The sequence below is a fragment of the Pundamilia nyererei genome, unplaced genomic scaffold (genome assembly GCF_000239375.1).
Source record: "Pundamilia nyererei isolate P.nyererei 1_Seehausen unplaced genomic scaffold, PunNye1.0 scaffold00003, whole genome shotgun sequence".
Classification (NCBI taxonomy): Eukaryota; Metazoa; Chordata; class Actinopteri; order Cichliformes; family Cichlidae; genus Pundamilia; species Pundamilia nyererei.
In genome coordinates, this window is record NW_005187404.1 from 7,289,010 (window position 1) to 7,305,247 (window position 16,238).

General features: G+C 42.7%; 1 protein-coding gene across 1 annotated transcript; it reads right to left on the reverse strand.

The window, feature by feature from the left end:
- Positions 1-173: 173 nt before the first annotated feature.
- On the reverse strand, positions 174-15,234 carry oafa (OAF homolog a (Drosophila)). Its single transcript, XM_005720831.2, has 4 exons — positions 14,450-15,234; positions 3,188-3,322; positions 2,922-3,102; positions 174-2,156 (listed from the first exon to the last, which is right to left on the reverse strand). Exons 1-4 carry the CDS (start codon positions 14,678-14,680, stop codon positions 1,882-1,884), a joined length of 822 nt encoding a protein of 273 aa, XP_005720888.1. The 5' UTR covers positions 14,681-15,234; the 3' UTR covers positions 174-1,881.
- Between the last annotated feature and the right edge of the window lie 1,004 nt (positions 15,235-16,238).

Sequence of the window (16,238 nt, forward strand, 5' to 3'; positions counted from 1 at the left end):
AGCAGATGACTATGCAAAGAATCTAAACTGTATATCTCTTAATTCCCATACACCGATTCCTTTGCCCCCCCCCCCAAACACACACACACACACACACACACACACCCCCCCATATAAGGCTTAATAAAATTACTCCAATATACCACAAATAACTTCCAAGCTGTCCATGCAGTGCAAAGAAGGACTTTATTAAAACAATTTATGTAAAACAGCTCTTAAAAGTTGTACTTAACCAAATTGCTTCATTTTTTTTCCCTTACGGCAGCTTTTTTTAATTACAACATATTAAAAACTCTTTCATAGAAAAAAAAATATGTTTAACAATGTAATCTACAATTACATAGCAAAAACATCAGTAAAATGTTAAGGCACTTGATCACCAGAGAAGGCCACAAATAGGTGTGTTTCACTCATTTGGTTCTTCAGTTAGCAGGACACACCAGCACACTAAAAACTCTTTTTTTCCTCTTTTTTCTCCCTTTTTTTTTGGGTTATGGCAGTAAAAAGGCTGAAGTTATTGAGGAAAAGCAGTCTTTTCTTTAACCTAGTACTATAAAGAACAGACAGACAAGTTAAATTTGGTCCCACAAATTTAAGAAGTGCTCCTTGAATTACACGTAAATTATCGGGGGCAGATATGAGATGTATAAATTATAGCAGGCAAAGCCGGAAACCAAGAACCAGAATTCTGGCAGCGCGCATAAAAGTCTAAAAATGCTGGTTAACCAGAAGATGGCAGTGTGGATCATTAAAGCGCCTGTTGCTTGAATGGATCCTCACATTGGGGAGGAAAAAAAAAACAAAAAACAAAAAAACACCACCATACCGAAGAGCTTGTGTCCAGAAACTGAAACTTTAAACGGCTCCTTTCACAGCATTTCTTTGACTTTGGTTTGACACTTTTGTTGTGGGCAGGAGGTGTCCCCATCGGTAATGACAGGGCAACTTGGGATAAATCTTCACTATTAAATAGGATAATATGCCTGTTTTTCTACACCGTCTATACAAGAATGAAAACGGGCAGTATATAAGCAAAACAGGATATGGATGAGAAACAACAGCCAAGAGGTTAACCTGAAATATGTTCGAATACTTTGTGTTACTGAGGCTCTGTGGTTTAAGATGAACTTCAGAAACTAACTTAAACTTAATGCCTACAGGGAAGCAAACAGATGAGGTTATTATATTAAAAAGATTTTTTTTTAATGATATAGTCCTCCATAATTTCACTTTGCAACCAAAATAAATAAAGATAGCATTGGAGAGGTTTTGTTTTTTTCTTTGTAAGCATGCTTACATGGTAAAAAACAGCATTTAGCTGGTAATAAACTGTTTTCACAGAGCTTTATAAGACAGATAATTCCAACATTCAAATTTTCCTTCACCAGGATGGAAGAATTTGTTTGTCTACCTCCTTTTGACTGAGAGTGGAACAGTGTTGTTCCTCTGCCGGTGTATGACTGTCCATCTTTTGTGCATACCATAGCTTGTTTGAGAGGTTTTGTTTAATTTGCCCCACTCACTTTCCCCAAAAAGGCACAAAAGTGACAGCTTCTTGGCAAAAAAAAAAAAAAAAAAAAATTATATATCTCTCGTTAAGACTGACAGCAAGAGGTCATTTTTCCCCAGAAACATTAGTGAAAAATTAGTGACTTTGCTGCATCTCCCTTAAAAGCTTTTGGTCTCATCTGGAACCTGAATTTATTTCTACTTCAACGTGAATGTCTGGATGTCGGCCCTCCCCACCTGACACAGCTTCACTTCACATGATATAAACCAAGGTCCAGTGTTGCTGTGGTTAGCATGGGTGGAGAAGCATTGGCTGGGCTGGCAAAAAAGAAAAAGAAGTCTTCTCGTTTCTTAAACATCCACAACAAAACTCTAGGTCTCCTCGTCCCAGAGGCAGAGCTGTTTTTGGGGAACATAGTACGTGAAATGGTATCCTTTGCTGCAGCTCTTGATGCCACACTTGTAGGTGGAGCCCTTGCCTGTTGCGTCCCGGCTGCGGCAGTACTTCAGCAGACACGGGTACCACTCCAGCCGCAGGGTGTACGTGCAGAGACATGGCTGCCACAAGTCTTTAGTAGCATGACAGGCCTGAAAGCTGGGTAGCTCTGTTGCTTGGGGCAGAACCTCAAATATGGAGCCGTCCACTCCTGTAAAACAAACAGATATTGAAGCATGTGGCAGTTAAAAACAAAAAGCAAGCAGTCGCGCGTCTGCGCCGATCGCTCCCTTTTCTGATTCCGCTCAATTAAATGCGGCTGTGATCTAGAGAGCGCAAACAAAGTGGCATAAAACAGGCGAGATGCTGCAGTGAAAGGGCAGCTTTGTTATGCTAAGGAGACGCTACGATAGGTCCCTGTGCAGATAACGGCGCAGAGCGCTCGGTGAACCGTGACCATCAACATTGTTTTCTTAATAACAAAGCTGTCAGCTGACAATAGTGCCGTCGTATGAATTCTCCTCAGCTCGAATAATTTGGATTTCGCTGCTATAAAGAATCTGCATCTCGCTGCAAACTGCTTTTTTGAAAACAAATGGTTAAATAATGGGCTGAACCTCTCCGATAAACAAAATTAATCTGCATGCACACACATGCCGTTTCACCCTATTTCATAGTGTGCAAGAAGGCAGTTTGGAGAGCAAAGAGCGAAAGAGGAGAGGAACCTAGATAACATGCACAGTCACACAGTCTTATCATTGAAACCCCACAAGATAATACTTGAAGTCATATCACTAGAATTAAGTGGAAAGAGGTGTCTTGAAGAGAGAAACAGGGAAGATAGTGTTGAGGAGATTAGGAGAATCAGTTCAGAGACGTATGCAGAATTAGAGAGACAATCAGGAGAGGAGAAAGAAAAACACCAGCAGAGTTTATGTGAGGTTCAATAATAAACAAAAATCAGATGGCCGCTGACCTTTTTCCAGCCAGTATTTCACATCTGCCTCACTGGTGTAGATGGCCTCGCGAGCCTCGCTACACATGTTGTGGATGTGGGCGCTGAGGTGCCAGGCCCGACTTAGATTGACCGCTGCGCTCATAGTCAGCTGCTCCAGGCCTCTCCGCTCCTCTGCCAAACGAATGGCCTGGGGATTTTTCTGGGAAAGACGTAATATCCTCAGATTCTCCACAGTATATAATCAGCTGAAAAATCCCCATAGCACAGTCTCCACCGTGTCATACCTGCCTGAGACGGGCCATGGACTCGCTGGGGATGATCTCATTGCGGTTGAGGCGGGACACGAAGCACAGGGCTTGGTACTGGTTCTGCCCTCGTTCCAGCTCGCCCAGGATCAGCGCTCGGAATATTTTCACATCCTGAAAAAGCCAAAGGGATGAGAAATGAAAAGGCTGAACAGATGACTCCCGGAAAGTATCGGGAATAGTAGTCGAGGCAAGGTTATGATAAGTTGTTGTTTATATGAGGAGAATCATCCAAATTAGAACACATACTGTTTCCATTACGGTACTTAAAGCAGTTCAATGATGTCCAAACAGCTGTCTACTCAAAGAAACAAAGGGTTTATATTCACCTCACCCATAAAGGCTCACATGACAGCTTGTTGATACTTTTTGTCTGCAGACCTGTGCAATGAGGCTCCTATAATACTGTAGTATTCTGCTGTGTCAAATTAAACCTTTCCAGCCTGTTTCTTGTCAGACCTACTAGAATTTCTCACATGCCAGAAATGTCAGACTCAATTTAGCATGCTGTTTAAAGTAGAACTGTACTACTAGCAAAATGTCAATAGTGAGAATTTTCACTCACACACTCACTCACTCACACACTCACACACACACACTCACACACACACATTGGCAAATGTGCGAGCGATCTGGCACCAAACCAAAAGGCCATAAAGAGTTTGGTGAGGGGCAAGGCAAAGCATGATGGGAAGCTTCGAGAGTTTGGAGAGCAGAGCAGTAGACCTGTCCTCCTATTCATTAGAACCCCACTCCAAACCCCCTCCTCCTTGGCTTCAGCTCCAACACAGACACACACAGTCCTAAATACCCCTCCTCCGCTTTTCACACACCCGTCTGAAGCAAACAGGCAGCTGAGGAGTAACAGTTTGAAGGCTTTCACTCCCTGAGCAGGAGGAACCCTGGAATAGATAAACAGCTCCGAGATAACCCCACTGAGTTCTTCCACTTCCTGTATGGAGAAGAGTACACCCTGGCAAGAAGGCAATGCATTCTGCCTCTCAAGTGTTTACGCTCTGCAGTCCTTTACAGACTGCTTGGATCTTCACTCCAATAGCCACTTTTGTCTGTGAAAAGAGACACTGGCAAGGGTACAATAGCAGCACGGGTATTACACAAGGCAATCCTGTTTGACCCCTGGAAAGAAAATTACGAAGCAAATATTGATTATATAGCTTTATGAGCTGTTCACATGGTACTCAGAGGAACACAGAAATGAGCCAGTGGAAATTATATGCCTCAGCTTTTTCCTGCAGACACAAAACAATAAGATAATGTCAAAGAGCGGAGGAAGAGATATCACAGCGAAAAGAGTGAGTACAATGCCTACAGCGAGAAGGACAAGAGGGCCATTTGCCCCAGAGTGCAGGAGTAAGCAGAGGCCATGATTTCAAGACCTCCCATGCTGCAGACACATAGTGCTACGCTGGGACACCGGGTGGGGAGTAGAGAGGGAGGGAGGGACAGAAAGAAGAGGAAGGTATTCGTGTCAGCCACATGGATTTGCCCCAGGGCTCTCTGGGTAATTACAGAGCAGCATGGCAGTTCCACTAGCTCTGCTTCTCTGGAAGCGACTCAACAGCAAAGCGAAGACACTGATCCCCTCCTGTTGTGTCATTATGTCTCGTGATTAATGATTGTCTAATTTCTACTCTGCGTCTAGGCCAAAAGGGCAAAGGTAGTTTAACAGTGCTTACTGTGGCAACGATTTTTATTGATGCAATTTTGTATCAAAATGACATCATCTGCACACCATGGAAAGTCTTACGGGCACAGTTTGACAGTTTGAGCACTGACAGCAATCTTCTCTCGAAGAGGTTGGGAGAAGAAAAAAAAACAAAGAAAAAAAAAAACACAACCTCAAGACTGTTATGTACGTATAAAAATGCAACAAGCAGTCAAGTGGCATATTTAGGACCACATTTTAGCAGTTACAGAAAGAATCTTTAAGAACAAAAAAGCACTACCAGAGTAAAGTGAGCATGCATTTATGGGATCAAATATTTAGAAGACCACAGAAGAACTGAAGATGAAGAAGGGGAGCTGCTAATGAAAGTACCACACAAGCTATCGGGCAGTCATGGTGTTGAAAAATTGGGAGCACAGATTGGGAGCTGTGGCAAGTCGACAGGGTGAAATATTACAGGGGGTACTAAGGGTAACATCCATTCCCATTGTTATGTCTCATTATGGCAAAGTAAACAAACAATAATGATGAAATACCAAAAGGTATGTGTTTTACTGCCTAGTTTTATTGTTTTGGCTAAGTTTTTGGACTTACATTACCTAATTAGGAAGCAAACAGGCAGCGATCAGGTTCCAGAAAATAATTTCCCCAGAAGCAGTTTCTGGCTACACGTAGCTAGAATTAGCATCGAATCAGTTTTGACCTAAGACATGTCAAGCTGTGCAGAGCAAATGAGAAGGTCAGGATGGCAGGAAAATCCCCTTAATTATAGAAAAAAAACAAAAAACAAAACAAAACATACAAACCCCCCCAAAAAACATGCTTCACTTCTGAAGAGCTCCTGAAATGATTTGAAGCCATGCCAAGGACAGAGCAAAGCTGCACAACAAACATTAAGCACGCTCATGATGTATTACTGGGGTAGCGCAGACTATTCTAGGATGTGGCAGCATTATGCTTCAGGTAAACTCCAAAAAAAAAAAAAAAATGGCTGCACCAGATGTGAGAGCAGAGTTTGTGTGCACCCACCCACCGTTCAAACTACAGAAAATTACTCTAGTACTGGCATTTTGCCAGTAGACTACCTGGCTGGTGGTACTTAAGAGTTTACAGTAGTCTATAGATTTCCATTTATCCGTGTTACACAATTTGAGTTAAAATATAGAAATTAAAACCCTGAAGATCAGAAGTTGAATATAAAACCATACCTGCAAATATTAACCAAAGAGATACTTTCACCTGCATACCTGCTTTAGAACTTTTACATTGCACAAAGAACCGCTCCAGCTGGTCTGTGGATTCAAACCGGACACTTTCTTGCTATGACCTGGACGATGCTAACCATTGCCCCTCATAAATATATATTTGTCTTAGCATTTTAGTGTTTAGAGGATATAACTTGTCCATAAGTGTATAACGGCTGGCCCTCCCTCAACCTAGTTCTACTGGAGGTTTCTTCCTGTTAGAAGAGTTTTTCCTCCCCACTGTCACCAAAGTGCTTGCTAATTGGGAGCCATCTGATTGTTGGGGTTTTCTGCTTTATTCTACATATTTGTAGCAACTTTACCTTACAATTTAAAGCGCCTCGAGGTGACTGTTGTTGTGATTTGCTGCCATATGAAAAACTGAACTGCACTGAATTGAACTTTTACAATTTCTGGATGGTGATATTTCTTTTATCTTTATCTTCTGACAGGCCAAGATGTTTTGTAGTCTTCATATTCAGCTGGCAGCATTGGTATATTTTGTGCGCAGTCATGTAGTGAGAGTAGTTAAAATTTAATTACGACCTTTGAATGGCAACACCAAACCAGTGCTGAGGACATGTCAGCTCAGGTCACGCTCGAGTAAAATTTCACTGACATTCTGACAGCAAACAGAGTAAAATAGTTATATCATCTTTGCTGCCCGCCAGAAAAAACCACCACCGTTTGGGATGTGTACAGACGCACTCCAAAGCGTGATAAAGAAAGCACAATAAAGGAGTGAAACGTGAAGTGATTAAAGTAAGGTTTACACCTGTTGTTATGATGACAGGCAATATCACTAGGAGAGAGTGCGCACTCGTCTTACTGATCAAACAACAGCTATCTCTTTTTACAATCTCCCAAGCGGGAAGGTTTTTTTTTAAAGTCGCCGAATTATGCAAACAGAGGACTGACAGAAGATCAAACAAATATGAGACGGGGAGGAAAGGCGCTTCTGTGGTCACAGTATGGGGTAATCCCTTCCTGTTGTAACAAAACCTGCTTCATTCGTGTGATGGATTATAGAGAAAGATTTCGTCAGTTCCTGATAAAATACACCACACTGTCAAAAAGTAGACAAAATAATTGCCTGGGATGCATATGGCAAGAAAAACAGTAATGCTGGAATCGAGTAGACTTGCTAGAGCTTGAAAGCACCCCTTAATTTCAAAATACTCCCTAAAGAGGAGGTGCCCACATTTGGAAAATGAGTCACCCCCCTTAAAGAGTGTTTACACCTAGCAAAAAAAAAATTAGAGTAATAATTTGCTGACCAACATTACAGAAAATAACCACCTTCGGACATTACGAATTAAAAAGGCAACCTTATTCCCATCTTTAAAAAGACTGGCGATACCATAATCAAAGGGCAGCGTATCCTTGAGTTTTTTTTACTCTAGCAGAGCAGCGTAAATGTCAGGGTGGCTATAAATAATCCACACAAGTGCAAATTCCTTAACATTGCTCGCTTACACATAGGACTTAGTCCATTTGCAGACAAACTACCACTGGCCAACAGCCAAACAAGTCTGTATTCATGCAACATGACTGGTGGGTCAAACGAAGACCTGTTAATCAGGAGAGAGGGTGGGGGCTCGTTTCATTGGTGGTTACCTTTGGTGGGTCAGATTATTTAAGAGGTGCACAAAAGCCCATTCAGACACTCAAAGGGTGCCATTTACAGTGAACATTCTCAGACACTGTAACCCAGCAAGACAAACTCCGTCTCCTTGCAGAGTATATACCTGGTTTACAGGCTGTTAAAATAGGAGCCCAGCAATGAAAAGCAGTCCAAACGCTCATGGGAACATTGCACCTGCACTTGCAAGAGATATATGTATCTCAGTTTGAGTGCCATTCTGGCTGAACCGATTCACACTCGATGCAAGGATGGATATTCACGCACAAGTGCACCCACACACACACACACACACACAAACAGTACAGCAGTATGTGTTCCCTGTGCAGGGGGTTCTTCCTGTTTTCAAATCCCCCCTAAGACCCTGTCTGTTGATAAGGCTGATGGCTGGCTGTGGAGGACTGCTGGTAAGCCACGCTATGATGAGTCATTTGGAATCAGTGTGGGTCTGTGTGGATATCTGCCTGACATAGGACCAAAAAGTTTATGTAATACTTAAAAAAAAATGAACAAATAAGATTAAAGTCAAGCTTGTATACTATCAAAAGTAAAAAAAAAAAATAAAAAAAAAAAGGGCAATGTAATCTTTACATAAAATTCAGCACCGTGCAGCCTTCCAGTTTATTCGCTTGTCTCGAGTGATGGGAAACCTTGTGTTTACTTTTAAAATCCCGAACCTACATAAATGGCTCCGACTGCCTTTTGAAAACACGTATGGATTTAAAATGTTTGGTGACGGGACAGGGTATTTGCTTTAGCGTGTGAGGGAAGCCATTCAAAGCAGCAGCAGCAAAAAAAAAAAAAAAAGCACAGGTTTTTGGCAGGGATTAAAGATCATTTTTGGGAGACAGAGGGAGAGACGCACACAGACAAAAGGAACGGGAGAAAAGCCACTGAGCTAAGACATGCTTTGAGCTGAAGTTAATTACAGACGCCCCAAAGGCAGGAATGTGGAGCCACATTTAGGTCTGGTCACACCTGGCTGTCCAAAGAGCTAACCAATTAGTAAACACTGGCAATGAATGGACAATCAAAACACTGGAAGCCATGAAAAGAAAGGTTTTCCTGTTGGCTATTCTCCTGACAACAATGCAAAAGGAGCTTACCTTTCCCAGTGCATGAGGGGTTAATGTTTAGGTGTTACACATGAGCACAAAAATACAACCGAAATTCTTTTTAAAAAGACTAACTCTGCACAGCCCACAACATCATTTTATTCATTCATGCAGAATCTGGATACAATTAAGTAGACACACAAACAGTTTATGGGGGACTCTGCATCCAGGAAATGAGAAGGAGGCAAGCAGTGAGTGCTAACAGGGAAGGAAATGAGGCAGATAGATGAGGCATAAACAATAGAGATGGCCACAGTCCCATTCAGCCTCCAACTGTTGTTGCACATCTTTCATATCCGGTTTCAGGAACCACAAAAATAATGGTATTATTCAAACTATACATATTGATAATAGGTTTTATGTAACAACATATCCTTTATGAACCTTTTTCTTAAAAAACAGAATCTGTTTTATGACAGGAAAGGTGACACGACAGATTGTTGACAAGGAAAGGGGTGTTGTAATGCCTTCCCAGGTGTGGACCCCTATGACTTAACTGCCTGAACTATCACTGACCTAAAAATAAAATAAATAAGTCCAAAGCTTGCGAAGTGGCGCTACCCAAACGGACACAGCCATGAATTTGACAAAAAGAATATTTCAGGAGACAGAAAGATCTGGCACGCTTCAATTCTTTGTCAGTGTCATTGCCAATCTTCTTCATCTTAAACCATCTGTAGTTAGACAAAAATTACAACTATGTACACTGCAAGCCACAACTGCCGTCTTCATGTCCGTCAAAGGCTGCTACCACAGCACCGTGCGGTCCCTGTCCTGATCAGTAAGAATTTTTTTTAAAAAGCTAGATGATAGTCATCTCTCTGCTCTGGTCTCTTTCCCTGGAAGCAGAGACTGTGAAAAAGGGAAGCTCTTTATCAGCAGTATTATATGAGAACATCTGGACTTCTGGCGAGAGGAGGAGGGGAAAAGGATAAAGACACCAACAGGCGCAAAGGGGCCACCAGAGGCCAAAGGGGGATCATGAGGAGACCCGAATGGCAACAACAAGACCACAGAAGAAGCTTGTTTTGGTGTTTTGTTTTTGATTTTTAGGAAGAAAAAAAAAGCAGGGAAAATTATGGCCATGGGTAAACAAACAAACAAAAACTTCATTTTTAAATACTTCAAAGTTAGCTGAACTCTTCCTCCAGCACAGAGTAACCTTACAAGATCTTAATGTACTAAAATGAAAAGTAAGCGTTCAAGAATGCCACCTCAGAGATTTAAGACAAGAAAGCAGAACTAGGCAGTAACTTCTCTGAACAGAGTCATTTTCCCACGCAAAAAACATACAAAAGGAAAGCAGAGTAGGAGGCGAGGTCTTCAAAGTTCATCCCTTGAGTAAACAATTTGCCACATGGATTTCTGTGACTCACAGATTGCTCACAGTCACCGTTTGGAGTGTGAAAACCTGTGTGCCTTATAACGTACTGAACGTACCTGAAGCAACAACAACACTTCCTGGAACAGGTGACACTCACCCATAAAAAGGACTTTACAAGTTTGTACAAGTGACAAAGAGGGATGGTGTTTCAAGGTTGAGTAAGAGGCAAGGTGTGGCAGCCAAAAGTAAAGAAAAAAAAAAAGGTTGCTACGGTACTGTACTAATGTGAAGAACCTGTAACATGGGAAAAAAAACACAACAGCCAGTTGTGACTCTTGGCAAACCTCTGCGTTTTACACTAACAAGAAAAAGAACAAAGTGGACTGTCATCAGGCCTCCCAAGCAGGAAAAAAAAGAAAAGAAAAAGAGTTTGTCTGACAGATAATGCAGTTAAACAATTCTAATGGCGCATACAGCATACGAAGGCTCGAAGAGAACTCTGAATGAGCACCTGCCTAACTGGGTCACACTCTGCAACCCAATGGGAGGGCACACAGAAAAGCTAACCAACCTAACTCCCCACCCTCAACTTTCCTTCTGTGTTTTCTGTGGGAAAAAAAAAAATCTCCAATCCATTCTTACAGCAAGCTTATTTCTGGGCGTGTGCATAAAGCCTCTGTGCTTTGAAGACCATCACAATGAGCTGAGCTGACGGTAACGCAGGCCTCCGCAGTGAAAGCCGATCCAGTTTGCAAGGTTCAGGGAGGAAAAAAAAGAAAACGGACACCGACGTGCTCATCAGTGCCATCATTCACAAGATCCTGACCCAGTTAACGGGATGGTGTAAGGTGCAGATGATCACCCCCATCGAAAAACTCTGAACCTCAAATATAGTTGGTGATTTTTTTGGATCAGCAGTTTCTTTGTTCTCCCACACCCCTATTTTCAAAGTTGTTCCAATAACTGAGGTTTTGGTGAGAACAGCAAACTCCTAAAGCTTTGTCACCCAAAGTAGTAAAAACGCTAGCGTGAGCGGAAGCCTTTCAAATTTCCTTCTAACTGATGGTATCAGCTGTTTATTCCTACTATCTCAAACTATGCAGTTCTAGTTTTAAAGTGCGGAAAGAAAGAAAAAGATCCTCTGAGCTTTAACGACCATATTAGGTGGCTAAAGGGGTGACAGGAGACTGTCTGCATTTTGTTTCAGATGCTTTTAAATCACTTTTGACTTTTCTTGCTGGTTAGGATTAGGCATTAAAAAAAACAAACCCATAGTTAAGAGAACAAGAGGGATTGCGGTTGGGTTTAAACATGCCACCTGACATTGCACTTAAAGGGCAAAGGAATCCTTTACAAGCCTTCACATGCAGTCACTTAAGAGTGACAAACTTGCTACATTATTTAAAGCACACCTTAGATGTATCAAAGGACACCTAGCTATTTGACATCATGACAGCAATGCACTTGTTACTGGCTGCCTAACATTAAATTGTAACTGCAGTGCGCCCCACGGTGTACTTCTAATAAGAGTCCCAAGCCCTGATAAGCGTGGAGGTTTGCGTCAAGAAGGAATCGAATCAAACATCTAGGAATAAAAGAAGACCTAAAAAGTCTATAAATCGAAATAGGCCCCGAAATTTAAAACCCTGAAATCGTATCCAGATAATAAAAAGGCTTTACAGTTGCAGGCCAAGGTGCCTGTAACTATAGATGTACGATGACGTGCACCACTGCATCCCAGATCCCCGTGAAGTCATTCACATTCCTGCATTGATGGACAGAAAAGACAAGACACACAAACACCAAATCTGGAAAGACCCAAAACAAGCCCTGAAAGATGAGGGTCATTTCCCTCGCATTGACCTTAAGACAACGGTTTATGTTAAGCTCAGGGTACTAGCCTGTGTTAAACCATAAATTGCAGAATTTAATGGGGTGGAAAGGGGGGGGGATACCAAATTGGCAGCTACCTTCTCTATTCAGAGCGACATCTGTGCTGAGATTTGTCTCACAGTGGGGAAAAAAAAAAAAAAAAAAAAAAATCTGCAGATCGACGTGAAACATTTCATCAGGATATTTCTGAGCTGCAGACAGATTGCTGCAATTTTACATAATTTAGAGTCGATTCAGCTGTAAATACTTCATGGAGACCCCAGACGGGAATGAAAAGCTCCTTTACTGCACGCTGAAAAAAAAAAAAAGAAAAGAGTGTAACCTTCAAATGCAATTACAGAATAAGTGGCAGATAATCAACTCCATCCAACCCCATAACGCCTGTGCTTCATAAAAAAAGCGAACCGCACTATCATAAATCTGTTGCTTTGAAGTGAACAGACAGCGGTGTCCACATGTTGAGATTCAGTCAACATGACACAGAGGTGTCATGAGCAAGCTAAAACCACCTTTTCATCTTTTCCATATGCTTACAGACCATCAGAGAACCTTCCTGAAATCGCTGCACGGCTCATACACTGTGATTCATTGCTTGGATAAGGTTGACTAAACTTCCCTCTCACATTCAGCAGACCACTTCACCAGTGTCTAATGGCTATAACATCTACCATCACATTTTGCCACGTATTCACAAAGCAGCAAATAGTAATGAGGCTGCTGTCCCGTGACTACATTTCAGTTCTTTTTTTAAATCTCAGTGAACGAGACTTGCTCTTCAAAATGTGACATTATCTATCGAGCCATCCATATTTTTTGTGTCTCATCATTAGAACTCAGTGTTTAACATCCCTCTTAAAACACTCCGCTTCCCACAGGCGCTCGTCTGAACTATATATTCATGGCAGCTGGAAGTGACAGCTCATCCAACTTTCCATAAATCTTGGGAGATACTGCACAAGACTTGAATGAAAACCACATGCAGAAGAAACAAGGCGGGGGCAGGAGACAAGGGGGGAGGTAGGGGGAGCAGCAAGAGGCTGACCTACAACTGTACAGATAAATCAGGCAGCGGAAAAGTAAAGCGATCTAAGAGGTTCAAATAAACCAAACCATATGTGCAGATGTGATGTGCGCTGGCGTGTGTGCATGGGTGACGGGATACAGCAACCCTGCACGGTCAGGAAAAGGGCTCCCTGCTCTCAGATCACTGTACGTCTCTTTCTGTGGGTGTCACCAGCGATTGGGGGGTGACGGCCTCTTCTCTTTCAACTCTAAATTAGCTGTTTTGGTTAGTGAACCAGACGTGCAGATCAAAAAGGTCAGACATGCCCACTTAATCCTGGTAAATCTCCCCCTTCACATCTCGCCAGCCTGTCAGCTTCTGTGTGACAGCAACCATCACAGACACATGCCTTTGCTCTGTGCACCCCCCCACCACACACGCCCCTCTTATGCAAAGCAGTTGTTTTTTTATTTTGCAAGACTGACAATTTCACGAGTCTCCGGATAGCCATTGACAAAAGCAAAACAGTGTCATCTTTCCAAAATGTTACAACTGGTTGGCGTTGGACACTTGAGCTGTTTGTCTATATTTTAGAAGAATGCTAAATATGGCCACTTATGATCAGCTCTGAACGGGACCCTTGAGCTGCAGGGGTTTCGAAGGCCATTAGGGTCTTGGGGGCGTCACATCTAAGGAGCAGCAGCTGTCTTGACCTCGGTGAAACTCAGCTGTGATGGAAAGGGATGAATGAAACTTTATACTTCAGCTTAAATATGGGCTACAGTAACTGCTCAGAGTTTCCCCTTTATTTAAAAAAAAAAAAGGCTTTAGGTGTGATTTTGTTTAAGATTCAGGTCTGTGACCCTGAATTAAAATTTAACAAAGTAGCTTGAATCAAGAAGCCATTGTTGCGGATTTCAACACCTAAGGGATACACAGATTTGGGGAGAATTGGGGGTTCTGATTATGTGAACGGTGCAGATCCTTGATCAGATTTTTGGGGGGGTTGTAGGGGTGGATGGGTGTATTACCAAAGTAAGGGGGTGGAGGGGCACAGCAGTAGTGCCTTTTAGTTAGATTTGGACTGACTTTAAGGATTAGTGACAAGACACAATTTCTTATTTTTAAGCGGGGACTTCCTATAGTGACTTCCAGGACCACCGAGGGAGTGTTATGAGTCTGCAGGTATAAAATGGGAAGCATGAAATTAAGTTCTTTGTTAATTAGTTCTGATTCTGGAGGGGAAATTGCAGCTATTCAATAACCTAAAATTCAAATGAGCCAGGGGGAAGTATCCGCCTCATGTTCAGCGGTAAGCAGGACAACCTCTTACCCGTTTGAAGTCCACCACAAAAGTGATGAGCGTCCCATCTCCCTGCTTGAACTCGAGTGATATCGAGTCTTTCTCGCTGTCCGCCTCCAAAACCTCCTCGGTCACCAGTCCGTCAGAGAGCCGGACTCGGACCCGCAGCTCCGCAGCGAGTCCCACAGCCACGAGCAGCACAAGGGCGCAGAAACGAGTCAGTATCCGACCTGGAGCCGCGGAGATGCAACTCGCAAACATCCCCGAAGACGCAAAACCGTACCCGAGAGAGCAAAAAATCGAGGCGAAATCCAGAGGTCTCCGCTCATATCCCAGCTGTGTTCTTCTCTTGTGCCGTGTTGTCTCGTCAAGTCTTTTCCCTCATGATCAAAGTTTGGTGGGTCACTCTTTCATGCGGTCCCCCCGCCGTGCGTCAGTACTTTCCACAATTACGGGCACATTCATAGGAATCAGGCGACAAACACACGTCCTCACTGCAATCTCTCCCTTTCACTTCTGGGACCAGTTCCCTTCCATTGAAAGTGTGTCGCTCCGGTGTTGTTGATAAGATCATGCGCACTTCAGCTCCCTCCCGCACCACAGTCAAGAGTCCGATGATTGCACGCTGCTTCTCACTCTGCTTTGTGTTGATGTTCACGTCTTCTCTCTCTCTCTTTACTTACCTCCTTCTGACTCTCACTCAGTCCCGTCATTTCCTATCCGTCGGTATCCCGCTGCTCGCCTGGCCTCCAAACTTTCTGCGGCGTGTGAGTGAAAGAGCGCACTGATGGTAGTAAACTCTTAAAGCCATACCACCCTCAGAAAAGTCTGCCCATCCCCCTAAAGGCCTCATGTGATCCTCCTGCACTCCACAGCAAATGGGCTAATAATACCCCCCTCCTCCACCCCAGCAATTAGAAAAAAAAGGTGTTTGTAGGGGGATTTGTAAATCACAGCTCCGTGCGTGTTGCTCACGGCATGTAGGGATGATTAAAATGCATGAGCAAACTATACCGTGCAGCTGGCGGTGATCGTAAAGCAAACAATAACCAAGCAGGTAAAAATGTTGGAAACATAGAAGATATTATCTTAAGTTTAAAAGCCCTGTGATGTGAGTAAATAGGATGCGCGCGGATGTGCTATCTTGTGGAGGTAATATTGGATTAAATGCGCCAAAACAGGGATGTCAAACATAAGGCCAGGGGGCCAAAATCGGTCAGCCAAAGATTTCAAACTGGTCCACTGAGCAGCTTTGGAGACTGTGAAGGAGCATGTAAATTTTTGGTTTTAAACTGTATTTTCACAAGTTTTTTGCAGCCTCTCCTACTGATAAAGACTTCACCTTAATGGCCTCTCCATGGCCATTCATACAGCACCAAAGTAAAAAAGCGGTAGTTTGTGTTTTTCCTTCACTACATTTTTTTAAATCTTCTATAGAAATTTGATTTTTTACAGTCGGTTCACGTAAAAGGAAAAAAAATCAATCAATCAGTAAAGGAAATAAAGGACACTGTGGAGGTAAACAGACGACACAGAGCTATTAGTTCTCACTCCTGCTTTATTCTTCTTCTCACATCAACTGAACACATCGCGCCACAAAACACATCAACGCACTTCCTCAACACTGGGTGTGAGTGGAGCCCTAAAGGACATATTCTGTCAGCTGACAGAAATGTTTTCGTTTTACACTCACTGGACCTCGTGCATAATCAGAACTTTTTCTGTCATTTTACACATTTATTTCTTACAATTTATGGCCAAAGAGTCAGTCTGACAGACTTCTTTCATTTACTACAGCAGTGTTTCATTATGATGTAGA

Excerpts from the sequence above, each read along its gene's own strand:
- oafa (XM_005720831.2), bottom strand. The coding sequence starts at position 14,680 with ATGTTTGCGAGTTGCATCTCCGCGGCTCCAGGTCGGATACTGACTCGT. Across the intron at positions 3,323-14,449 it reads TTGTGGTGGACTTCAAACGG|GATGTGAAAATATTCCGAGC; the intron begins GTAAGAGGTTGT and ends TGGCTTTTTCAG. Across the intron at positions 2,157-2,921 it reads GAAATACTGGCTGGAAAAAG|GAGTGGACGGCTCCATATTT; the intron begins GTCAGCGGCCAT and ends TTTGTTTTACAG.